This window comes from Periplaneta americana, chromosome 15, assembly GCF_040183065.1.
Source record: "Periplaneta americana isolate PAMFEO1 chromosome 15, P.americana_PAMFEO1_priV1, whole genome shotgun sequence".
Taxonomy (NCBI): Eukaryota; Metazoa; Arthropoda; class Insecta; order Blattodea; family Blattidae; genus Periplaneta; species Periplaneta americana.
This window is the reverse complement of record NC_091131.1, coordinates 90,082,252-90,109,728: the sequence shown is the minus strand read 5'-3', so window position 1 is coordinate 90,109,728 and position 27,477 is coordinate 90,082,252. Positions and strand designations below refer to the sequence as shown.

Genomic DNA, 27,477 nt, shown 5'->3' with positions numbered 1-27,477 from the left:
TTTCCGAGAATTGAAAGAAAACATACCGCTCGTGCATCGTACATTATTTTTTTGCGAAGATCGTTTATTGCATACCTGAAAGAGGAATTTCTAATTAGTTGCAATTAAATCTCCATCTCGGTTTCTGTTCAATGACGGCAAATTTGCAAAACAAAAATATCTATCTTCAACATTGTTGCTTTAAAATGTTTTCTGTGTTTATTATACTCCAGCAGACCGTGATATACGTCTGTCTTTTTTTTTCCCCCAGTCTATAAATGCGAACTTAAAACAAACGGTAAGGTTATGTAATGATTCAGAGTTTACTTAATTTTTGCAAATATTTAAAAATAATAATTAACAGTGCAATTTAGGTGAAATTGCAGTGGTAAGTTTCCAATTTATAATTATTACTATATTGAACGTCTCTAAAAATAATATGTTAAAAGCCTAAAGCAGTAAAATCAATATGTCACTTAAGCGGTAAGAAAAGGGAAATTGTTGTGTGTGTTAGGTTGGGAATACTGAATGTGGAATTTTAGACTTTCCGCGGATTGGTTTTGTGAGGAAACCAAGCAAATACGCACGATCTCGCACAAAAGTATAATATTGGAACGTTATGATGAATGAAAGTTGAGATTAAAAGAACAAATAATCAAAACACGATGCCGTCTTATAGTAGGCCTATACTTCGGATGTGAACAAAATTTTGGATTTTGACAGTTGTCATGAGAATACTGCAATATGATCAGCGTCGAAGTTACAGGAAAGTGCTTATTGACTTCTTTGAGCTCGCTAACTCGAATTTCGTCAACTGCCAAGAATAATATAGGCACGATAATACAATTGTCTGATTTATACTTACCCGACGTGGCAAATTGTGGTAACAAGTCTGAGAAATTTGACAGTATGTAGAGTGCATTCTATTTTATAACAGCTTAGCCGCAAGAAAATTATTAATTTTGAATCAGTTTTATCAACGATGCCTAACGAAAAATGTGCCAGAAGTGTACTGCTTAAGCAGTGGGTTGAAGGACATGCAATTTTAATAACTGATGGTACCTCAATATTCTTAAAATAAAATGCTTTTTTCTTTTCTTTTCTTTTCTTTTCTTTTCAATTTTAACAGTATATTCTTATGTACAACAGAAAAACCATCAATAATAGTAGGCTACATTGCTGAAAATAAAATATCTTTTTTTCTCAATTTTAACAGTATATCTTGTTGTCTTAACCCTTTGAAGCACAAATTAATTTTTTATGTTTTTCATATCATAAATCATACCAGAGCTTCAATCAATTTTTTTTCAACATTTGAATTCTGCACACAATTTCAAAACACAGATGGCATCTCTATGTATAATCAAGAGGTGCTTCCTTGGTGGAATATCTGTGCCATAAAATTTAGAAAGAAAGAAAACGGTGGTTCTGAATAACCATTATACTTCAAAGGCTTAACGTAAACATGCTGGTTTTTAAGTATATACTTGCATGCATATTTTGCCGTTATTTACTGCATGTGAATCCACCTCCCACCGATAACCATACATTTTTAACATAACATGGGGCTTTGAAAATACTGTAGCTGTTTAACAGAATGTTACTGTTACCTTAGTTTCCAAAGTTTCTTTCTCTGGTTCAGGAAAAGTACTGATACTAGGGTCGTGCAATGTTCGAACATGCGAAGGGATAGCATACAATTTTTTACAAATTTCGCCTTGCTCCACAGACCTCCAACAATATGTAAAAGTGAAGCATTTAAGATGAAATAACAGAGTTCGTTAAAACAGGAAAGATACCTATGTTCGGTGCCTTTCTCCTTAGTTTCTCCCCTTCTGCCCCTTTATGATTTATCTGCATAGGGATATCAGACACATATCTTGCGAAGTTACGCATAGCAATGAATGCAGGTAATTTTTGTTGTTATTAATATGACTAATCATTCACAAAGGAAGATACATGTACATATAATTAGTAAATAAAATAAAATGAAGATTGTTGTATGGTAGTAGAAAGAAGGAAACAGGCTTTTGGAAGCAAGCTCCACATATCGTCATTGAAGAAACAATACCGCATAACTGACAAAATGTGAATTTTACAGGAGAAGAAAAAATTGTTTGGGAGTCGCATGCTGGCTTACAGAACTCAAAATTAGTATTATAATGAAACAAAGGGGATATATTTTCATTTTTTTACACGAGATATAAAATTGGTCCATGCAATGCCAAAGATACCAATGCAACAAAAATATAAAAATCGCCAAAATGTCAGTTACGCGGTATTGTTTCTTCAACGACGATATGCATATTTTAAACTATAGTGTTGAAATCATGAAGGACGAATGAAGTGCGAGAGATAAGGGCCAAACACGCAGTTAGTGGAAGCAGAATGTGAAGAGTAACATAGAATATAGAGGAGCGGCAAACTGTATGAAGCCTTTTTACTACTAATTAAAGCCAAAGTAAATAAATAGGAGATACCTCACACGACCTAGATTCCCATTTAAAAATTCGGGCGCGTTACAGGTATATTACGGATACAACCATAGAAATGCATGTCGATTGGGACAGACGCATGTAGTTGCGTAATTAGAGACAATGCGTTACTGAAAGCCCGAGGGCCCGGGCAAAGATACTCGCCGGATTAATTTGCAACCTTCAATATGTCTCCGGACTGGAGTGAGATCAATACGCGTCCTCAGCTGTTCTGCCAACAACTGTTATGAAAGGTAACTAATCAGTCTATCACCGTTAGAGCCACCCGTAATTTCTCAAATATCGCTGTGTCTGGCTTTCACTCCTAACATGACATTACTGGCATCTCTTGCATCGTGTCAGGAGTTCTGTGTACCATTTGCATTTGCGTATTAATGAGTAATGTGACGTCAGTTACGAGCATAAATCTTCATAACTGCAATTACAATATATACTTTGTTACAGATTCTGCAATGGATTGGGCCATGTCAGGTTTGACGATGTATCAAAAGGGTGAGAATTCTAGTCCTGATAGAGGCAATTATATCTGACATTGTTTACAAGGACGTGTAGTGTACGGGTAAACCGACATTATAGTGGAACTTACAATTATTTCCAAGATATTGTACAGTTCCCTGATGTAATTGGCAGTGGCGTAGCCAGACTGATTGTTTTGGATGGGCCAGATATGCAGGGTTTAGAAAGTACCTGACTCATTTCCTGTCAATGCCGCTTCGTCAACTCTCTTGAAACTCATTTTCGGAAGTCTTATTTAATAACATGCAAAATTATGATAAACAATCATGCATGGCATATCATTCTATTCAAACGCTTCATAAGGTGAACTGGAGCTGTCGAGATTTCCTAGCAACGAATCTGTCGATCGCTGATGATGGGTCCTTCAACAAATCCCAACTTTTCTCCCTCTCAATGGATAGAATTGCTAGATTACAAAGCCTTCTGCTTGACACGATTGTCAATTTTTTTTTTCGTTTCGGAGCTTTGAAAAGTTTTATATCATTGCCTTAATGAAGGACAAACATTTACTAATATCCATTTTTGGAAACTGAGGTGCTTCCGATAATGAATTTGCAAGAGCAAGAATATCGTCTAAACATACCAAATAAAATAAGGTGTCAAATTTTTCTAGCTGATGTAATTCAGTACCCTCCACAGCGTCCTTCTTTTTATCGCTGCCAGACAATTTTTTAGGCCCAACCCAACACAGTTCAAATAAATTGAAGAAATTAACGTATTTCTGACTTCTTACCTTAATGCTATTGACTATAACTATTGCTCTGGATCCATGGTTTAGTTTTAATCTTGAGTATTTTCCATAAAAAACGCAAAAATTCTCATATTTTTTGGGTGGGCCTAGGCCCACCTGGCCCACCCGCTGGCTACGTCAATGGTAATTGGGATCCTGGATTGTACACACATTCATAGGCTATTAATCCCATTGTGGTCTATGCGTTATCATTTTCCTTCATGGATATTCCATTTTTTTTGTTTAATATTACATATTTATTTTTATTTTAGTAGGTTATTTTACGACGCTTTATCAACAGCTCAGGTTATTTAGCGTCTGAATGAGATGGTGATAATGCCGGTGAAATGAGTCCGGAGTCCAACACCGAAAGTTACCCAGCATTTGCTCATATTGGGTTGAGGGAAAACCCCGGAAAAAAACCTCAACCAGGTAACTTGCCCCGACCGGGAATCGAACCCGGGCCACCTGGTTTCGCAGCTAGGCATGCTAACCGTTACTCCACAGGTGTGGACATTACATATTTATATCTTGTAAGTAAGTGTATCAATACCTCAGACTAACGTTGTGATATAATAATTTTCGAATTTAATTTTTATTTTTAAGATTTTAACCCAAAAACTCGAATAACAAAGGAAGTCAACCAGGAAGGAAGGTAACAAACGCAACACGAAATTATAGGATACTTTAGTTTAGAAATAGAATGGATTAAGAGCAGTCGTTTTTAAACATTGACCATCATCTTTGCACATGTATGAATGCTTTCCTTCTGTCACTTTGTAGAAATAATGTACCATCACAAATCTTACCTCCGTTAAATGAGGTCTCAGCTAACAACGTGTAAATAACCGTCGATTACAAATGGCGTATCGAAATTAGACCTACATTTTAACGAAGGTTATTTCTAACCATGGTTTCGTAACTCATATTCACTATGTTAATGAACATTGCCAAAGATGTAATCAGTTCAGTTTTGAGTGGTGTATTTGCTGATTCAAGTGTAAAGAATTTTGGAATGAAATTACTTAAATATCTCTGAATCAATCAACCACTCATGAAAGGAGCGTGCCTGTTTCCGTGTGAAGTATAAAAATTAACCGCATATTAAGACTCTTAATCCACTATCTATCAAAAAGTAACTGGACACCGTTTTTGGCCCTCTTGTTACTATAACAGCAGCCACCCTGTCAGGCATGCTCTCCACTAGTTTGTGTAGAATATCCACTGGAATGCGTCGCCATTCCTCTTGCAACATGGCACTCGGACAATGGAAGTTGGCCGCATCTCCCGAGACTTCAATCGCCGGTCCAATTCGTCCCAAAGGTGCTCAATGGGATTGAGATCAGGACTCTGCGCAGGCCAGTCCAACCGGTGAGCATTACTGTCTCCATACCAATGCCTAAACATGGGACCAACTTCCATTGTCCAACTGAGTGCCATGTTGCAAGAGGAATGACGACGCATTCCAGTGGATATCCTATCCAAACTAGTGGAGAGCATGCCTGACAGGGTGGCTGTTGTTATAGCAACAAGAGATGGGTCCACGAGGTTCTAAAGGGACAAAAACAGTGCCCAATTACTATTTGGTAGGTAGTGTACATCTGTAATACACAATTTTTGAAGTAAACAAATCCTTAATCATGGAAGTAAACCAGAATTTTTTCCAGTGATCTACATACGACAGAGAGCATGAGATGAGTTAATTCTCTTGTTTAGTGTTTCTTAAATTTAAATTGCCACAAAGTCTGAAAATGAAGTGAAATTATTTAGGCTTATGTTCATCTGAAATCTTCCGGGGAGCTTGAGAGTTTCACAGCTGTTGTAAACGGAGGGGTAAGAAAAAATACGATCATATATAAATTAAGGAAACAAATTTCATACGTACAAATATTGTTAGGCTATATTAAATTCTGTTCATATATGGGAAAGTATGTGTAATTTAAAGATAACAAATTTCTGATCTGGATGTGTCCTCTAACGAGTTTCTAGGAATACAGACTATAATGCAATTTTTTTGTGATGAATTACGCCGACCATTTCAGCTGTGGTTTTTCTGTGAACTGAATTATGCTGTGGGATGTGTAATTTCCTGGCGTCAAATAACTTTTCGCACCACTTTTTGTGTCATTTTCTTGCTTCTAAACAAATGCCCTCATGAACAAACATTGTAACTATCTCACACGTCAGTTCCGTTATTATATTTTTTTGCAAAGCAAACATTTACGAGTATAAAACGTTATAATGCCTCTGTTCGAAAATTTATAAACTTGCCAACTTGTATAATTATCTGTTAGTAGTCAATCTATTTCCTAAGTCCTTCCATTTGCAAAAGTAACACACATTATTAAAAGGATGTTGCCAATATTTAGGGTCTACAACTCTTTTGTTTTATTTAAAGAAGATACGAGCCATGTCTGTCTGAAATTCTTCAACTAATTGCAAGGATATACAACAAATAAGAATTATTATAAAATATGATCACTATAACAGAGAATACAGATACAATGATTTTTTAGTAGGCTCTACCAAGAGAATAAATCGTTCGAATGATATATACATTCAAATTATATTTATTACGCGTTTCACAACTGTTCGAGTTATTTTTGGCATGTTATAGAAGACTTCTCTCTTCACATATATTTTAACAATTTTAACTATATCAGTAAAAACATACTTAAATCACTGAGTACTCAAATAAGAAGGCACACTTCAATTTTCTGTATTAAAACAAAAGACATGTTTTTAAAATCGTGAGATACAGGACTTTGTTTATGAACTGTACGGTCTCATTGTTCATATAGCATACGTTGAGGAAATAATAATTTAACACACTTCCTTCTCCCCCCACATGAAATCAAAACTAATATCACCAATATCCAATGCAATAATTATACACCAACATTACAATGGGAGTATCTCTGATTGAGGTTCTGGCTGATATGTAAGCTTACATCTACTATCAGGCAGTACATCTCACTGGACGATATGTGTCGGAGGAAGAACAAATGGCCACCGGCGTGGCTCAGTCGGTTAAGACGCTTGCCTGCCGGTCTGAAGTTGCGCTCGGGCGCTGGTTCGATCCCCGCTTGGGCTGATTACCTGGTTGGGCTTTTTCCGAGGTTTTCCCCAACCGTAAGGTGAATGCCAGGTAATCTATGGCGAATTCTCGGCCTCAGGTCGTCAAATAGGCATCTCGCTATCACCAATCTCATCGACGCTAAATAACCTCGTAGTTGATACAGCGTCGTTAAATAACCAACTAAAAAAATAACAAATTGTTTGTATGCATCTGAAGTCTGATTAGTGTAATATGTAGTTATTCGGCGATGTATGCAATGGAGGGGGAAATAAACTGGCTACCCTACCCCATTATCTCCTGGCCATGTTGGTATAACATGTAAGGTTCAGACCTGCCTTCGGACAGTTGACTAAACAACAACAACAATAGGAAATGAATATATTTTAAGATTTCTCCTCAATATCGATCTTTTGGAGCGATTTGCTTTGAAAATTGACGTTTTAAGTTCAGAATTTAAGGCTATTCGGATAGTTTCTTTATTGTCGAACATGGTATCAAGTTGCAACCTATGGAACATGGTGATAAAAGCAAATTGAAACACCACTAAATAAATGCATGTGGTCAACCAAAATTCAATAACACTGAAAGAAAGAAACAACTAACAGACAGCAACCTTTTGGATGGTGTATTGCATTTGTAGAAGTCATAAAATGACGTAAGAGAAGAAAGAATGGAGAACTGCTTCCGGAAAGCAGAATAAGATTATGATTTCCCCGTCAACGTTAATGCAGCATTGTAATAGCAGAGTAGTATCGAAGAAGAGACAACGCAATAAAATGATTCAAAACAAGACGACGTAGACATTGTAGACAATGAAATGCCGCGACTGAAAAAAAATGTCATTTGCGGTCCAAACTCTAGATGCTCTGGCCATATTTCATTTCTATGTCAGTTAATGAGGGTGTTTTTGTAGGTGTAAACCTTTTAGAAAACTTCGTGGGGAAAAAGGATGTTGCAGAATAACAGCCAAAACAAATTTATTTTCTGATATATACATATACATTCATACACGGGTTGAGTAAAAAGTATGGAACAATGCTGGTAACTTTCTTATGACTATTTTCATGAAGAAACTATTTATACAAAAGTTGTAGGGTATTAAAGAAGGAATATTTTGAACATGTTTTCAAATACTATACTTTTCATTTATAAAGGGTGTGCTTAATGAGTCTTTTTTAACGACACCATAGGCCTATATTTATTTCTCCATTTTTGGATTCTTCAGGTCCCAGTACGTACAAAAATCATATTTTTTTTTGCTATTTATAAACTACTGTTTTGTAAAAATTATCTCTTTTGATGACAATGTATATGTACTGAATAAAGGGAAATGTTAATGCTTCAGTACACCAATTTAAAGAGGCTTTGGATTAAACAATTTCAGACAAAAGCTAATAGAAACAAGTGAATAAAGCAAGACTAACAGCGGCCGCAAAGTCGAAAACCAGCAGGACAGTATTGCCTACATCGTTGACTGCTTGTGAGTGAATCAAGCAATGGTCAACTCTCGAACGTCAAGCAGCCTTGAATCGTCACAGTTGTTCATACCAGACTGAACTTTTATCTGTTTTGGCAACTAGTGAACTATTTGAAACATAATATCTATCTTTCAGTGTATAATAATCGGTTCCCCAATCTTTATTTAATTACTAGGCCCTTATTAAAAGGCTAGGATTTCTTCATCGTATGTTTGAGATGAAGTATACAATCTCAAGTAAAAAAGTATTAACGCTGTATTGAACGTTATGTTTTAGGTTTCTTAGAAATGCAAATTTATTTCAGAATTTCTTTTCTATTTATTTAACCTTAGATAATATCTGATAATGTAACCAGAATATTTTGATAACCAGATACTGTTTTCTTTTGTCTTTTTGTACCAATTAAACATCTCAAATGTTATTTATTTCAATGATGTAGGTTATTCAAAGTTACAAAATCTTTCCTCGCCGACCAAATGCCATTTCGAGAATGATGAGCGAGACTCGAAGCGCACGAGAATGACGAGACTCGAAAGACAAATCCAACGAACACAGCAAGCGAGAGCGGCAGTTAGTTTTGTTCATCTCTAGTGTAGGCCTATATGAATATTCAGTAGCATTTGGTATATCTTCACTTTCACTAAGAACTGATACAACCAGTACATACTTACAAGACAATGATATAATGAGCTGTACATTTTTCGACAACTGATAGACTTTTATACAAAGAATTTTACTTGTGAATGCTCCTACTTCCAATGTGCATGTCGTTTGTTGCTTGCCTTGTTTTAAGTTTCCATCCCTTCAACATGAAAGTTACGTTTCTCTCTTATTTTAGATAGCAATTCTTTTTACTTAATGTCAAAGGTTACTTGTTGTTTAACTTGTCTCGTATTCTTTTCCTTTTCATATTTCTTAGTACATATTCCGCTATTTCTAGCAATAAGCGTTGTCAACTCTTTTCAAGATCTCAAATCTCCCGTACAGCACCATATTTTTTATTGCGATCTCCCATCTTCCGTATTGTTCTGGGTTTCTACAACACAAATTGAATACGGTAACCACGGGTTTCATTTCATTTGTTCGTTACTTCAAGCCGTGAGCACGATCTCAAAATTTCAATCAAACTTTTAAAACATATGAAAGAAAAAAATGGAACACCTCAGGGAATGGGTACATTTAAGAATTTAATAAAATACAGAAAATATCAACATAAGGGGGGAAAAAAGTAGATCAAAATAAACAATGATGAAATTATTCGTAGTGTATAGATTAGGAAATGAGTTTCCTTTGAATTGGAAAGCATCTACTGTAATCATTATTATTTTAAGCCCGTTAAAATTTCATTTTTACCCACTTTATGAAAAGTGCTACAGGCCTATATTAATTTTTATGATTTAACCTTCATCATACCAAGTGGGGTGCACATGCTCCCCAAATAAACTAATGTTGCAATATAATTGTTGCAGGGAAAGGTGGAGGCTTGTAGCTTCATGACATTGTTTATAAATCCTTACAATACAAATATGGCACATTTGTTCCTAAATTTAAATATTTAATAGGAGTACAAACTAAAATAGCTGATGGGGTTCAACTGCACTCCACTTGGTGTTCCGTGTGAATATAGTATAGTATTAGTATTAGTATTAGTATTAGTATAGTATAGTATAGTATAATATAGTATAGTATAGTATAGTATAGTATAGTATAGTATAGTATAGTATAGTATAGTATAGTAAAGTAAAGTAAAGTAAAGTACAGTACAGTACAGTACAGTACAGTACAGTACAATGCAATACAATACAATATAATATAATATAATACAATACAATACAATATAATATAATGTAATATAAAACACTTTTACATATATATTACCTATTTTTATGCTGCTATACTATGTTATTGTGCTGTCTGAACTTACAAAAATTCAAATTTGAAATTTCTTCATGAAAACAGTAGGCCTATTGTTCCATTCCCTTTGCATCCTGTGTTTCATTTTATGTTAAGTATTTTAATTATTTAAACTGGTTTGTGTCAGTTTAGAACATCATTATCCCTTTTATGATTTTGCAATAATTACACTGATAGAAAGCACTAAAATTAAAATTCTAAAATGTTTAAATTACTTCAATTAGCAACTTAATATGCAAACTAATATGTCATTATATGTGTTATTAAAACAGATTTGTTTGAATGTAGTACAATAGAAACACTATAATGTTATGTTTTTCTTTTGGGGTGTATTTGCTACTCCAGTTAGTATTCCACGTATAATTTTGATTCCCGGTTTGACGATGATTAATTATGGATATTCTTTCTTTATATATTTCATCTGCTTTACTTTCTCCTTTTGTACTGTCGTACAACTAAATGCGGTGTATAAGAACGTAAATCTACATCTTTGAACCACCACTAGATTCTCTTACAATGTGGGCCCTGACCATGTGGTCAGCACGATGTAGGGCCACCGCTGAGATAAAACAGGACAGCGTATAACAAGAGACAAATACGTTGTCTCGTGGACGGAAGATAAATCTCTTCCGTTGACCACGCCGACAATCGAACCACAAAACGCTTGAATGGGAAGCGCATACGCTATCCACAGAGCCAAGAAGGACAACGTCCCTTTATGCGAAGTATGAAGACAGATTATTGAAAACTGGAGAAAACTTATTTCATGATTTTTAGTGTTTTCGGCATCCTTGGTATAACAAAACTAGAGAGCTGCATATATAACTGCAGAGTAAATAACAACTTGAACAGCTTTAAATAGATGACCTGGGGAAACTATATGAGTATTTTAAGATAAGGAATATTATAGCCTATCCTGGCTTCTGATTTTATAGTATAGGGCAATGTAAGTATTTATGCCGCTGTCGAGTTCGATTGCATTGTGCATGTGCAATAAGTTGCAACTGGAACTTGGAAAATTCGGGTGGCCCAAATTTTGTTTCTGGGTCTGTACATTTACCGGCAGCTATTAGATCATACTTTATCACATTTTATTAGTAATTCTTGAGGACGACCTATTAAGAGTATATCAGAAATTTGGATTCAGGGCGACAAGGTTCCAGAGCATTATGAAATTGTGAAGTAAACAATTCCCTATATGCATTTCTCTATATCCTAGTCACTGGATTGGTAGAGGTGGTCATATACTCTGGCCGGCACGTTCGCCAGATTTCACAATCATGGATTTTTTTCTGAGAAGATACGTCAAAACTTTCGTTTTAAACTCCAATACAGAAGAGTAGTTAATGGCGGGAATTGAAGATATTTGCGATTATGCCGGGTATTTATTAAATTACTCGCTAGTCACTTCAACGGCGCTTTCAACTGTGCTCTGAAGTGAATGGTCGACATTATGAGCAGCTTCTATAAGCAATTTAACCTAGTACTAATTAATTGCGGTCCAGTGTACGATGAATATTCAGTGCATGCATTTACAACATCAAATTATCACATGTGAGTTGATCTTGTAGGGCAGTAGCTGCGACGCACGAGTAGTCCTACATACACATGCGATGGTCCTAAAATAATATCAAGTAATATACTGGAGGCATAAATAGGCCTACCTTTACTGCACTACACCACAAAAATCCGAACATTAGTCGGCGCAAATCCCTCATCTCAAAATACCTCCTACAGATTTTCTGAGATATTTCTGGGGGGGAAAAAAAACTGTCTATATTATTCTGATTCACTCTTTATAGGCCATAGTGCTACATCGTAATTTTAATATAGACACAGAAATATCCTTACAATTTGTATGCAGCCCTTCCTACGCATTGTAAATCTATAACACAGATCGCCAAACTTTGCTTCCCTTTTTAAGGATGCCAAGTTATTGATTTTTATGGTCTTCAAAATTCAACTGTCTCAGCCGTGTCTAAACCACGGACTCCAGATTAAAAAGCAGCCATAGTGACAACTAGACCATTGTGAACGACATTATTGTGAAGATGGGAATATTTGGAATCCACAATTATGCGGATTTTTTGGCCATGTGGTCACAAGTTCACAGCTTATAACTCAGACAACCGGTGTAACTAATGAGCAAGGAGCAGGACTCGTGATGCGAATATGCTCGGGCATGGATTTGAATTTTGTTTGGGCTGATTACCTAATTTGAGTGTTTCCGAAAATTTCTCAAACTCTAAGACTAATTTCTGGCAATGTTATAGTGAATCCTCGCTAAAATCTAAACTGGTTTCGGCTAAAACGTAGAAATTTGCATTCCCTTGTTCTCCTTTTCCAAGTCCTTCACACCTTACCTTGCCTCCCGCTTCAGTTACCTATCATAGCATCACAATCTCTACACAAGCACGCAAAATAGCCATATACTATACAAACCAACACACAAAATATTAACATGTTTAGGTGAGGGGTTTGGACTTTTTTTTCCATTGCAGGTTGTCACAATCAAAAAATTAAGACACAACCCCTCACCTAAACATTAATGATCCACCATTGCTTTCCAACCCCTCATTTAGGTCAAAACATTAACATAGTCATCAACATTCACTATCTGACTATAGCACTTGTGATATACCAGTAACATCAGAGACAATGAGAATTTAACAGTGTCCAAAAACAAACTTAGTATGCATTTTCTTAGTCAGTAGAGTACAATGCAACAAACCGAAAATTTTAACTATACTATAAGTGTGATTTAGATATCATCCAAATTGTTTATATTCTCATTGCTGTGCGCTAACTAATGATTTGAGAAAATGTTGATTGCATACATTTTTTTAACATAAACGCAATAAATAGTGACATAAAAAAAGAATCTGTATAAATTAGGAAAACTTCTTTTTAGAGTTAAAATTAGATGAGAAGCAAAGTTAAAGATCTAACTGAAATGAGATTATAGATGTTGAGTATTCGGACCCGATATGAAGCTACGGAAAGTACATACCGCACCTAATTAATATATCAAAAAGGGTCATATCAAGTAACAAAATTATCTTTAAGTAGATTTAATATAAAAAAGAAAAATTTAAAGGTAATGGTTTCAAATATAAAGGTACACTATTTTGTTTATGTGTTGATGGAGAATTATATAAATTAGCTAGAAAAATAAATTATACTAGACCAGTAAACGAAGAAGTAATAGTACTATACTGTATTTTAAAAATTTTAAACAGATAATTAATTGGTATACACTTATTTGTAACCATATTAATTGATAATTTGTAATCATTGTATAGTGAGTGATGGCGGATTAAGAACTGTACTACATCTAATCTGCCATGATGTCAGTACAGAATTATTAAATAAATTAATTAATTAATTAATATCCTCATTGTGTATCCGATGCGACTATTATTGACGTATATTATGTAATCCTCGAGTTTATCTCGAGTAATTTCCGTGTCTTGTAATTTGTATATCCTCCTTAATCTTATGTAACTGATCCTTATATAAGTAAGTGTCTACTTTATTTTATGTAATCTTTTAGGTGTGTACTTTTGTGCTGTTTTGTATTCAGTTTATGTATTCCTATATGATTCAAATCTGGTTGAGTGGAAGAGAAGGCCATAATGGCCTTAACTCTGCAAGGGAAAATAAGGCTGCTGCTACTGCTACAGCCACTACTACCGCCACCAACTTGACCACACCGCCACTGCCGCCGCCGCAACCACCGCCATCACCACCACCACCACCACCACCACCACCACCACCACTAAAAATTTCTAAATTGTTACTGTTTTGTTTCTCTTGAAATTTATACAAACAGTTACTTAACTTTAGATATTTAGTTATTTACTTTAAACAAAAATAACATAATTAGGCAGTTAACATACGTTAAAGGTTGGTAATACTGTGATAGTTCTTTTTGAGAATTTATTACAGTTTTACTGAGCGACAGAAGGGCCGGTTTTGTACAGTAACTTGTCCACGAACATTCCCTTAACACGTTGACGCAAAAAACCTATCTTCCTCTCGTTCAGTAAAATTGTAATAAATTCTAAAAAAAGAACTATAGCAATACAACTCGTATCACAATATTACCAACCTTTACCCTACTAGTACCGATACCGATATATTTTTATTTGTACGTATTGTGATTTTATATTTGCATTTGTACTTTTTTCTCCAATCTTTCTGTATTTGTATTTTTATTTCCTGTTCTTATTTACTTCTTTCTGCAATTTTAAAATTTGTATTTCTGGTTGTGTGGTGGAGAAGGCCTGATTGGCTTAATTTCACGAGATTAAATAAAGAACTAAATACATAAATAAATCACCAATTGTACCAATTCTCGATATCCTTACAGTTGATATAGCATTGTTAAATAACCTATTAGAGAAGACGACATAATACAGATACAAAGAGGACACACACATGCACACATTGTCGATGGAAGATACATTAATTTGCACTTTCCTGCAAGAGACCGTACACATCTGTTGGGTTTCTGCTATACGTATATATTATGTAGGCCTACAGGCCTACTACCTTGAACCACAGTCTAGTATATACAGTCACGAAGCTCTATACGTAGGAAATCTGCATCCATAGATAGTTGCTAACCACTAGGATCGCTAATATCGCCTCATTACAGACAATGCAAAATAGTACCGACACAGTATATTGTTTCTAGTACCCTCACAACTCAAGCTTCGTGACTGTATATACTAGACCAGTGATGTCAACTGATGCCCATAGGAGCAAGCGCGAGCTTTAGAAACCAGGAGAGCCTGAGTGCTTTACAGCGGAAAGGAAAGAGACAGACGAAAAAGGTAGTATAATGCCGCTTGGTCGAGCTATATACAGGGATGGCCAGTACTGATTCAATGGATAAAGGGAAGAGAACTTATTAAAACTGTATCCATGTTAATTTTTAGATTTGTCTGAGAAGTATAAGTGCATTATAAGAATGTAAGTCTTAATTTTAATGCTCATTTTTCACAAGTTTGTTTTTTATTCAAAAGGAATAATTTCTCAACTTTTTTTTACAGAAAAGTGAAATTCTCAGATATGTTTGTTTAGTAGCCTTACAGTACTAAAACAATGTTTTCGTAAATCTAATACATCATAAATACGTATTACTGAGGATAGTGTATTAAAATGTTTGAAAATAATCGCATGGAAAATGTTTGTAAGGAAATGAATTAACAAAGCAAATACTGTCACATCACAAACAAAAGATATGTGCCTATGAGTTGGTAAAACGTCAGCTCTATAGCTTCAGCAGATTTCGAGATAATTGAATATTCTGATAACAGAAAGTTGCGCACCAATATCACCTAAAAGCATAATACGACAAGAGTTTTATTATGTAATATTAGTTACAGTTAAAACATATACCTAGGCAACTTTGCTTTGTACTATAATATTGTTTTAAATACTTTTATAAGGCTAAAGATACCATCAATATCAATTCCAACTTACCATGTCATATTCAGTGTCTTTCTCAGGGATAACACTTTCTTTATGAATGATGTGTTTAATTCACTCAGTACACAGTTGTAGTTATTATGGAATTTGTGTGAATATTTCTTCTTTACTTTTTATGTTATTAACGTTTAAAACACAACTGCAATATTAGAGTAAGAAATAAGTGTTAGTACTTTTGTTTTACAGACAATATAGAAAATAACAAACAAAGAAGCCACATAAAAATAACGACATAAAATTTCACGTTCAGTTTCAAGTTTGTGTACCACTGTTTTCTTAATCCAACAGGCTGCTTATTCCTCCTAGCATACCTAGCGCTTAACGCCCGCAGACGACGTCAAGGTCAGAAAAATGCGCTTGCTTTGACATCACTGTACTAGACTGTGCTTGAACCATTACGAATGACATAACTTTGCATGTAATAATTATGACATTTATACTATGTATTACGTAAAATCTTGAGATGACTGTTATTTAATTCCTTAGGTTTCCTTCCCAATTTCAGGCCATATTATTATTATTATTATTATTACTATTATTATTATTATTATTATTAATATTATTATTATTAATATTATTATTATTATTAAATTTTCAAATACATGCAGCTCTATTTTACAAAAAAGTATGCCTTGGCCATAATAAAATTTTACAAAAAACACTATACATTGTATAAATCTATACTAATAATAAATCTGAAGCCGAAATTTTTCTGGTAATTTTCGATTTTCCAAAAATAATAGGTCCTAACATATATAATTAACCACCCTGAAACCGGAAATCGCTTTTTTGAAATTTTTGTTTGTATGTCTGTCCGTCTATCTGTCTGTATGTTTGTTAACTTTTCACGCGATAATGGCTGAATGGATTTCGATGAAAATTGGAATATAAATTAAGTTCGTTGTAACTTAGATTATAGGCTATATGGCATTCAAAATGCATTATTTAAAGGGGGGTTATAAGGGGGCCTGAATTAAATAAATCGAAATATCTCGCTTATTACTGATTTTTATGAAAAATGTTGCATAACAAAAATTTCTTTAAAAATCATTTCCGATAAGTTTTATTCTATGAAAAAGTTTGATAGGACTGATATTTAATGAGATAAATGAGTTTTAAAATTAAAATAACTGCCATCTAAGGCCGTGTAATGAAATAAACAAATGACTTCGTCTATAAGGGGCTTTGGTCAACAACAATCGAAAGCTATGAATCATAGCCTACAGAAAACGTTTCTGTGTTTGTATGAAGCAATATCGGAAGCTAAATTAACCGATTTGTATAATTAATTATTATTTCACCATTGGAAAGTGTAGTTTCTCTGTATGGACATAATGCTATATTGTTATTACAGTAACTTCTGAGTGAATTGAGGACAGGTAAGATTAAAATAGCTTCTTATGCACAGAAAACTTGATAGGCAATTCTGTGTATTCGTTTCCTGTATTTCTTAAAATAATGTTTATCTCAGAGAATTAACGAACAACGAGAGTGTATTGATTTAGTATACAGTAATAATATATTAGCTTAGCATTTCATTATTTTATAATACAAATTTTAACTATGCTCAATTGAATCGAGTTAAAATACATAAAATACATATGCATTAAATTCAATGCAAAAAATTTGGGTAATGAGCCAAGCAGATTATGTTGCCCTGTTGTAAAATAAAATTTGTTCCTCCTGAGATTCAAGAGCCCCCATAACAAATTAAAAACTTGCTTATCGGTGTACATCCGTTATCAACACATTTTTATATAATATAATATAATATAATATAATATAATATAATATAATATAATATAATATAATATAATATAATATAATATAATATAATATAATATAATATAATATAATATAATATATTTAAGTTATTTAAAGGGTTCAGAACCATAGTGGGCCAAGCGCCATTTACTGAATACGTAGAAAACAAGAGTTAAAATTAAGTTATTACCATAATTCAATGGAAACATATTATAACAAGTAAAATAAAAATACACATTAAAAGTAAATGATGTCAATGTTCATTGAACTATGGATGCATGTAATAAAAATTAAGAAACATGTTAAAGGAATTGTCATTGCACCAAATGAGTGCTCTCTGGACCAAAATGATTCCATTTGAATTATTTAAATATAATTTTAAATAAGTAATATATTAAACGATTTATCCTTCTATCAAACACGAATACTCCCTGGATCAAATGTCCTATTTTAATTATGTAATTACTTTATATTTATTTCTAACGGGTGCAGCGGAGCGCACGGGTACTGTAATGTTATTACAGTAACTTCTGAGTAAATCGAGGACAGGTAAAATTAAAATAGATTCTTATGCACAGAAAACTTGATAGGCTATTCTGTACATTCGTTTCCTATGTTTCCTAAAATAATTTTTATGACCAAATGAGTGGTCTCTGGGTCAAAATGTTAGCATTTTAATTTTTTTTAATTAAATTTAAATTAAGTAACATATTAAACGATTTATCCTTCTATCAAACACGAATGTTCCCTGGATCAAATGTCTTATTTTAATTATGTAATTACTTTATATTTATTTCTAACGTGTGCAGCGGAGCGCACGGTTACGGCTAGTTGTCTTAATAAGAAAATAGTAATTATCAACAGTAGTATCAGAAGTGTCATGGTAACTAGCAAAGGTACAAACTGTCACACGATGTTCTATAGGTCTATACAGGCCTATTGGTTGAGATTCTGGCTGATATATGCATCTATTATTATCAGGCAATACATCTCGCTTGATATGTATCAGAGGAGGAACAATTTTTTGTATAGGCGTACTTCTGAAGTCCGATTAATGTAATACGTTACTAGCCAGCGATGTATGCAATGGAGGGAAAAAGGAACTGGCCATCTTAACCCATTACCTCCTGACTTAGTTGCCTCATGAGTGATGCTTTATTCGTATCACTTACGAGGTTCAAATCTGTTTTCGGACAGTTGACCAAACAACAAAAACAACATATTTACATAATATAATTTACAGTTTTTACAAGTTCTGCAACACAGCGTCGTTTTTGTAGTACATTCAACAATGTGGGTTCTTAAAAAGAAATGACATTCATTCAAATGGGAATGAATATCTGAATTTAATTTTATTTCAATGCGATATCCAGTATTAAGATACTTCTGTTTCGATCCATCTCATTTTATCAAGTCTAAGCACACTCAGGAGTAAGGAACGAGACGAGTGTCCACCACATCAGTACAGTGTACGAAAGACGGTGTCAGAAAACAGAAGATAATTCAATGTTACGCTTTATCACATCCTCGAGATATATGGCCTCGGGTGAAATATTAGTATAAGAGGGTCATGGTTTTCTGTAGGCTCTGTGTTATTGAGATAACGCAATCTTCTAGCAGAGAATTTTCTTGGCCAATTTTCAAACCAGCCCCTTCCCGAATGTAAGGAATATCCTCTTCCAGTGACTTACGAACAATTTCTTTAAAGCCAAATATTACAGTACAACTAGATTTTAAATCACAAATAATGTATGTTATTAAATGACATCCATTCTCTCATTACACATGCTATGAGACAATTAATATAATTATTATAGTAAATGAGGTTTCCTTAAATTGTGTATAGTCACAATCTTAAAGAATACGTTTTCTTCCTCTCCTCCGGTTCTTTACCCTCAAGGTATCTTTCTTTATTCCACCTTCACATCTTAACTTTGGTCTTCCCCTTCGTCTAGTTACCTCTGTTTTACAATGAACATCCTCCTTGTTATGTAGATCTCCTTCATTCCCATCACATGAACCAGTTCATCTTTAACCTATTAATATGCGTTACCTACTACCTCTGGTTTATTACATAGGCTGTAAAGCTCACATTATTCGAGGGTCATACTGAAAGTCATGAGAAACCCATTGTTATAAATCTTCATTTTTACTTTTTAGACAAACCAGATATATCTTAATCTACAGACTTTTCTGTCACATTTCAACAGTCTCTATTGCTTTTGCACACATTTTTTCAGCCGTTCTGCAAGTTTTAAAATTACCTTGCTGTAGAAGTCCGTTTCATCTTCCCGAAGACACTGACGCATTGCTTTTTGGATGTCCTTCAGCGTCTCGTAGCGTTGGCCTCGCAGCTGCTCATTTACAGAACCGAAAAATGGTAGTCGGAGGGTGCCTAGTCGTGACCGTAGGGAAATTGCGGAAGAGTTTCCCACCCAAATGTTCTGTTTTTCTCCACGGTGACACGATCAGTGTGAGGCCACGCGTTATCGTGTTGCAGGATGATCTTCTTTCCAGGGGTTTCTTGCACAATGCACGACGTAGCTTCAACACTGTCTGAATATAGCGGACAGTATTTATGGTATGTCCAGGTTCAAGAAATTCAACCAAAATGCATCCCAGAACTCATAAATTCTTTCCTTGTTGCGTTCCGTGGAGGCAATTCGAGGGCAACCGCTACGAGGCTAATCTTGGATGCTCGTGTTCCCATCTTCGAAATATTTCATCCATCTCCTAATACTGCTGACGCCCAAGAACACATCTCCGTATGCACGCGTAAGTCTGAGGTGAATTTCAGCAGCAGATTTTTCTTCTTTAACAAGGAATTTAATGACAGCCTACTGTCGAAACGAACCATCGTTGTCGACTATTTTGCAAACATTGCCTGTAGTCACATGATAAAAGTTAATGATATTACAATATGTCAATATATAGTGTAAAATCTGTAGATTATGATCATATAATCGCGTTTGTTACATTGTTAAATTTGAAATTATAGCAATGTGTTGCTCATGATTTTCAGTACGACTCTCTGTATATTATTTGGTTCCATTGTTCTGCAACCCTTAATCTCCTAAGATGTAGCTGAGAATTCGTCTTTCGAATAGACTATGCCTAGTGCAACTTAATCTATTTGATTTAATGTCCTTATTTCTGTCTTAATAATAATAATAATAATAATAATAATAATAATAATAATAATAATAATAATCGGTAATCTGTGCAATAATAGTTTACATTTCATTGAAATTAAAAATTACTACTCACATACATAAGCCCACACGAAAGTCACATATGTGTCGGATATTTATTAAAAAAATATATAATAACTTAATATTTAATTATGTACAGCTTGTCACATTTCTACATTTCAAACGATTCAATTCTTATATATATATATATATATATATATATATATATATTTCTTTAACGTTAATATCCCTCAGCTATACATATCATTCCCAGAGTTACCACCTAAAGAATTTTTGTGTTCTTTTTCGTACCATTTTAAGTTACACCTTACGATGTGAATTAGAAGAAGGTACAATAGTTGCACAAGCACTGTCATTTAAATTTTTGGGGAATAGAGCTGACTAGTGACGGGAGGTTAGAGAGGGAAGTTTGGCAGCAGGCTAAGAAAACATCCTGTCTCTCTGAATACTTAAATGCCATCACATGGAAGAACAAATTCCTGAGAAAGGACCCAAAGTAAGAATTTAAAACTGTTATTAGAGCTGTCCTTCCGTATACTGCAGAAACTCGAGCAAATACTGTAAAAACCTAACAATTATTACCATGAAAGAGTAACGGAACGGAGAAAAATTCTCTCCGGCGCCGGGATTTGAACCCGGGTTTTCAGCTCTACTGCTGTACATTAAAATATTATATAAAATATTATATATCTAACAATTATTAGCTACAGACAACAGGGATGATCATTTTGATTAAAATTGTTGGCAAAACAAGATTCGATCATATAAGGAATTTAGATGTCAGAGAGCAATTTAACATTCAAGGAATGAATATGTTCGCAGATATCACCTTGCCGGATAGTGCGTCATGTACGGGATGACTGACCTGGAGGAAGATCGCCAGGAAAGCTAAAGAAAAGATGGTGCGATTTTTAATTTAAAACACAGACTGTAAGCTTATAATAAAAATTCCGAAATAAAAATTGTTTAGAAGTAGGTATCCTTTGATGTGTCCTCAAATATCTCTAAATTATTAGTTGTCTTAGCAGCGTCTTTGCATCTCCAATTTTCCATTGCTACACTATTCCTATATATTTATTTTCTTCTTTAGCTTTTCATTCTCTCATATTGCTCCATTTTCTTACTGCCATCCTCACTCAACTATTTTTTTTCAACATTCTCTTCTCCACCTTACTTTCTTTTCCTATTTCTCCCGTTTCACCAATTTCCTAATAGGCCTGTTCTTTCTTGCTTCCCTGTTTCTCTTCCAGTCCGTTCTCATCATCACCGTCCTCGTTCCCTCCCTTCTTTCTTTCTGGATCAAGGGCTAATAGACCTATTAAATTACAGCTCCCAAATGTTCACCTCGAAGTCATTACTTCGGTCCCGTTAAAGATATTTCGAGTTCGTAAACAACAATTTAGGAAATTAACTTCTTCGCCTCCTTAACAGTCTTCTAGAAAGAAAATCAATACCAACTCCCCACATCGGAGAAGGAACAGCAGATCTAGTGTGAGGAAGAAGGACTTTCTGCTCAGTAATTTTGTGCTTTAAGGTCCACAACTCTGGCAGGAAATCCTTACTTGGCTAATGATGGGATGCTTGTGAATTTAAGTAAAGAAAGAGATCTTTAAGTAGATGGCGGTGTACATTACAATTTTAACAGTTACTCTTCTACATTTATACAGGAAAAATATTCCAGTTGACGGTGAGACAGTCGACATTCCATTCCAGAGACCCCTATTAAAATCACATTCGTTCTCCGGAGGCTCCTAATAATTTCCCATTCATTCAAACAGAATTTTATAGGCAAAATGGTAAAGTCAACCCCATGACAAGCCAAATTGGTCCAGACGGTGGCAGAAAGTTAAGGCTCCCACCTTTACAGACAACCGGCATTTAATCAATCAATCAATCAATCAATCGTTTAGTAATGTCATGAGCAACAGTTTGTTGCAATAGACATAAAATGTACTAAATTACAAAAGGTATAAAATAATATTTGACATAAAATGTAAAAACAGATGAATACAAACAATACCGGTAATAATAATAATAATAATAATAATAATAATAATAATAATAATAATAATAATAATAACACTAATGATATTCATAATATAGAGCAATGCAGCTTAGAAATTTAGAATACATTTACAGTGGTGTCAAGAAATTCACTAATACTATAGAATGGATGGTTGATTAACCAGTTACACAAAACAGATTTAAATTGAATATAATTTGCTTCATGTGTCTTTAATGTAAGTTGGGATGTCAGTCCCACCTACCCGCCGCTTTTATCCCCAAGGAAATGCCCCTGATATTAATTTCTGTTAGAGACAGTTGAAAGCGTCATTAAATAATTTCTCGCCCTGTTGAATTTCAACTCCAACCTCTACAGTTGAAAGCGCCATTAAATAATTTCTCGCCCATGTTGAATTTCAGCTCTAACCTCTACAGTTGAAAGCTTCATTAAATAATTTCTCGCCCTTGCTGAATTTCAACTCTAACCTCTAAAGTTGAAAGAGTCCTTAAATAATTTCTCGCCATTGTTTATTTCAACTCTAACCTCTACAGTTGAAAGCGTCATTAAATAATTTCTCGCCCATGTTGAATTTCAGCCCTAACCTTTACAGTTGAAAGCGTCATTAAATAAGTTCTCGGCCGTGTTGAATTTCAACCCTAACCTCTACAGTTGAAAACGTCATTAAATAATTTCTCGCCTATCTTGAATTTCAACTATTAACCTCTACAGTTGAAAGCGTCATTAAATAATTTCTCGCCCATGTTTAATTTCAACTCTAATCTCTAGAGTTGAAAGAGTCATTAAATAATTTCCCGAATTTCATGAATCCCGTCAGTCTCACTGTCTCATTTCGAGGGTCACCAGGATTGTGGCGACTGTGCAATGTTGGGAAGAGGGGACAGAATGAAATTGTCAGAGGTGTTTGTGTAGAAAGTCATAAATCTGTAAGTGGGTGTTCAAAGGAGCCACCGAACTGCACTCCTTGAAATAAAATGGAGTAGCTATATACGTTCCTTCCCAAAACATGAATTAACACTTGCCTAACACAAACAAGTCCACAGAAGCACAGAGTAATGTTATAATTTGTATTATGGTTTAATATTTCCAATTTATTTAAGTGTTGCGGTTTTTTTTTTTCGGCAGTGTAGGAGCCGGAACGGATTGAAAGTCCAAACCATGAAGAAGAAGAAGACCAACACGGAAGTTCATTTCAGACTGAAACTTATGTTTCTCTCTTCCTCCTCCATACTCAATGATGATATAGTCACGGCACATGATAAGAGATTCGTTCCAACAACAGTCAGGAACAGTCCGTAACTATCATGAGCATGCGCAGTACAGAAAAAGGGTTCCAACACACTCAAAACCAGTTCTGAACCGGAAACATATACTGCAGTCGGGCGTTCCAACAAACTTTTGACACGAGTCCGGAACGGTCAGAAGCAGACAGCGGACTGAAGCATGTAGGCCTACTGATGAGTGCATCTCTCGCACATGGGCATAGGCTCACCAACGTCTACTGGATACTGAAGAAAGACATGATCGACTGTTCACGTCAGTGACATCAAGATGGAAAGCAACAGTTGCCTGACGAATAATAAAACTAGATATGTAGTTTAAATTTTCGCCAAAAATAAAGAGAATTAATATTATTTGGGTACTGAAGTAGCTAATTACAATTTCAACATGCAACTTTTAATCAAAGTACAATAAATAACGTATATAAATTAGTAATTAAAAAAGAACTACTTTTAGATGGAGAGTTCCCTAGTACACGATATCAAATTAGCTGAATTCTTGTCTTCCATATTTTTTATCTTTTTATAGAAAATTATCGAAATTCTGTTTTCTGCAATTTGAATTAGCTGCGAAACGATAATAATTAAGCAGCCCGTTTTCAGCAAAGATGATCACAGTCATAGCACCTCTGAATTTAGTACACGATGATCCGAAAAGCGTTCCATCATCATGCAGCTCTGTATCAATTCCGTAGCAGATACCCAACCAGCGCATGCGCATAAGATGATCCATGGTTCGTACATGAACTGATACATGAACCGCTTGTTGGAACGAACCTCTTGGTAACAGGACATGTTTTGCCTCCTCTATTGTTCAAGTTTAACATCAGCAAAGAAAGTTGAAGTGTTTTCTTCTATTTGCAGCTACAACTTTGTGTGAATATGGATAAGTCAGCATTTAAGTTAAAGTTCACTGCATATTCAGTACCCTCGAACTTTCTTTGAAAAATGCTGTTAATTCGAATGTTTTTTAATTCCATTTAAAGTCAAATATATTTATATGTTTTTGGAATGCTCAAAACACTATAATTCTTATCGGAACGTATCCTCAACACAAAGGTTATATACACTAGTGTCCAAAAGTTAAGCATAATTCGTAAGACAGAGAAATAAAAGGGAAAACGGTGAGCAATCGCTATAAAACTTTATCACAGTGTGTGCCGCATCCTACTTGTGCTCTGTGCATAGGGAGGGGGTACCTCAACCTCCGCCTCCCCTCCGAATAAACACGTGTTTCGAAGGTAAGCAAACAGACCCAGTGCGACTCATTCGTTCTTGTTCTCTCATTGTGAACAGAGGGTAGTTTCTTATCACAGTGTATACAGAAGAGCACCAACATGCCACAGAGACGCCAACTGGACCCTGTTTTGAAGAGTGGAATAATCGGACGTCTGGAAGCAGGTCAGACACAGACCGAAGTCTCTGGAGCCCTGAATGTGGCACAAAGTGTCATTTCCAGGCTTTGGCGACGATTCGAAGACACGTACACCTGCACAAGGTCGCCCATGGGTCACAACGCCGCAAGAGGACCGATATTTGATCTTAACAGCACGACGTAATCGGACGATGCATGCAAGACAACTGTCTTCTGAGCTTGCAGCTGCCTCAGGCGTTCGAAGGCAAACTGTATACCGGAGGCGGTCTCTGTGCCAGACGACCAGCAGTGTATGACCAGCTCACTCAAATACACATAAGGAACCGTTTACAGTGGAGTCGGCAACATCAACATTGGACCTTGGATGAATGGAGGAACGTGCTCTTTACAGACGAGTTCAGATTCAGTTTGACCAATGATTCACGTCGCACAATAATCTGGAGGGAACGTGGAACCAGATTTCATCCAAAATCGTGGAAAAAAGCCCATTTTGTTGTGGTGGCGTACTCGTGCGGGCAGGCATAATGTTCAATGGACGTACAGATCTGCACATCTTCGCAGCTGGTACTGTGAATGCCCAGAGGTACAGAGACGAGGTATTGGAACGATATGTGCAACTTTTCGGAGCTGCAGTTGGTCCACAGTTCATCTTTATGGACGACAATGCACGTCCGCATAGAGCCAACCTGGTGGACGAGTATCTTGAGGAGGAAGATATCCTGCGCATGGACTGGCCAGCGATGTCCCCGGATCTGAACCCTATAGAGCATGCCTGTGATGCATTAGGAAGACGAGTTGCAGCCCACCAGCCTCCATCGAGGGCACTTTCAACCCTCCGCAATGCTCGTCAGGAATGGAAACAGCTGTCTGCAGAGCTCTTCAACCACTTGATAGAGGGCATGTCACGGCGCTGCGACGCCTGTATAGCCATGAGGGGTAACCACACCACATATTAACCGCTCAGCACCATCATTGTTGTGGAAGTGATAGTCAGATTTTGTACCGTAATTGTGTAAAATCTGTCCCTACGCCACAATAAAACAAAATTTGCTGATATGTGTTACTCTGTTGCATACCAGATCCTGTGTGATTCATTTTTTTAACAAGTTTGGTGCCATTCTGATAGGTTGGGAACAAAACATTGAATTATGCTTAACTTTTGGACACTAGTGTGCATTCGTAGACTTCCCAAGCTAATCCATACACTTCTTTATTTAGAATACGAGTATTCTTGAGACTATATGCTACACAAAAAAAATTATTCTCGTGATTAACTCCGCTGAAAACAACATTTATCTCTCCTTAGCAATTTTCTCATTTGTGAATTATTTACAAAAGACATGATTGGCTCTAGAAAAACTTAGATCTAACAAAGATTATAATCGTGACATATTTCGTGATAGAATAAGGAAAGAAAACGATCCTAGTCAGGACAAGAAGATTCGAATACGGGGCTGGTATCTCTCTTTACAACTGAAGTTCTGTACAATATTTGGAACTTTATGTATTTAAGACCGGGGCCATTCACAAAGGGTTAAGCTGGTGCATGGTGAATAAAACGATCATAAAGCACAGTTACAAAAGTAGACCACGGAGGAGTGTGGCTGTCAAAAACAGCTATAGGAAAGAGGCGAAAAACGAACCATCCTTACCTGTTTCTCTAATATGTTCTGGAGTGAACGTGTAGGCCCAGTGGCAGCTATGCTGTCCCGCAATGCAGTAAGGTTCGCCAGGCGTACTGAACCTTCATATCGAGCTCTGTCTGGCGAAACAAAAACAAAAACATCACGTCATTTTAACAATCTGTGAACATTAACGCATGAACTAGATTGCTTCAGATATAATAAAAATATGAGCACAGTTCAGTAATAACAGGAAATAAAACAGCATCTGAAACATTAATATCAAGGAATAAAACAGCACCTGAAAGTGTAACAACAGGAAATAAAATAATCTGAAACAGTAACAGCAGGAAATAAAACAATATCTGAAATAGTAACAGCAGGAAATAACACAGTATCTGAAATAGTAACAGCAGGAAATAAAACAGCGTTTGAAACAATAATAGCAGGAAATAAAACAGCATCTGAAACAATAATCGCAGGAAACAAAACAGCATCTGAAACAGTAAATAAA

At 35.3% G+C, this 27,477-nt stretch overlaps 1 protein-coding gene across 1 annotated transcript in view; it reads right to left on the bottom strand.

Annotated features, from left to right (window-relative positions):
• LOC138715198 (uncharacterized) overlaps positions 1–27,477 on the bottom strand; it is a 1,247,406-nt gene that overhangs the window by 124,481 nt on the left and 1,095,448 nt on the right. Inside the window, exon 9 of the mRNA XM_069847833.1 lies at positions 26,994–27,103. Coding sequence (XP_069703934.1) covers positions 26,994–27,103 — 110 coding nt within the window. The remainder of the gene's footprint in view (positions 1–26,993; positions 27,104–27,477) is intronic.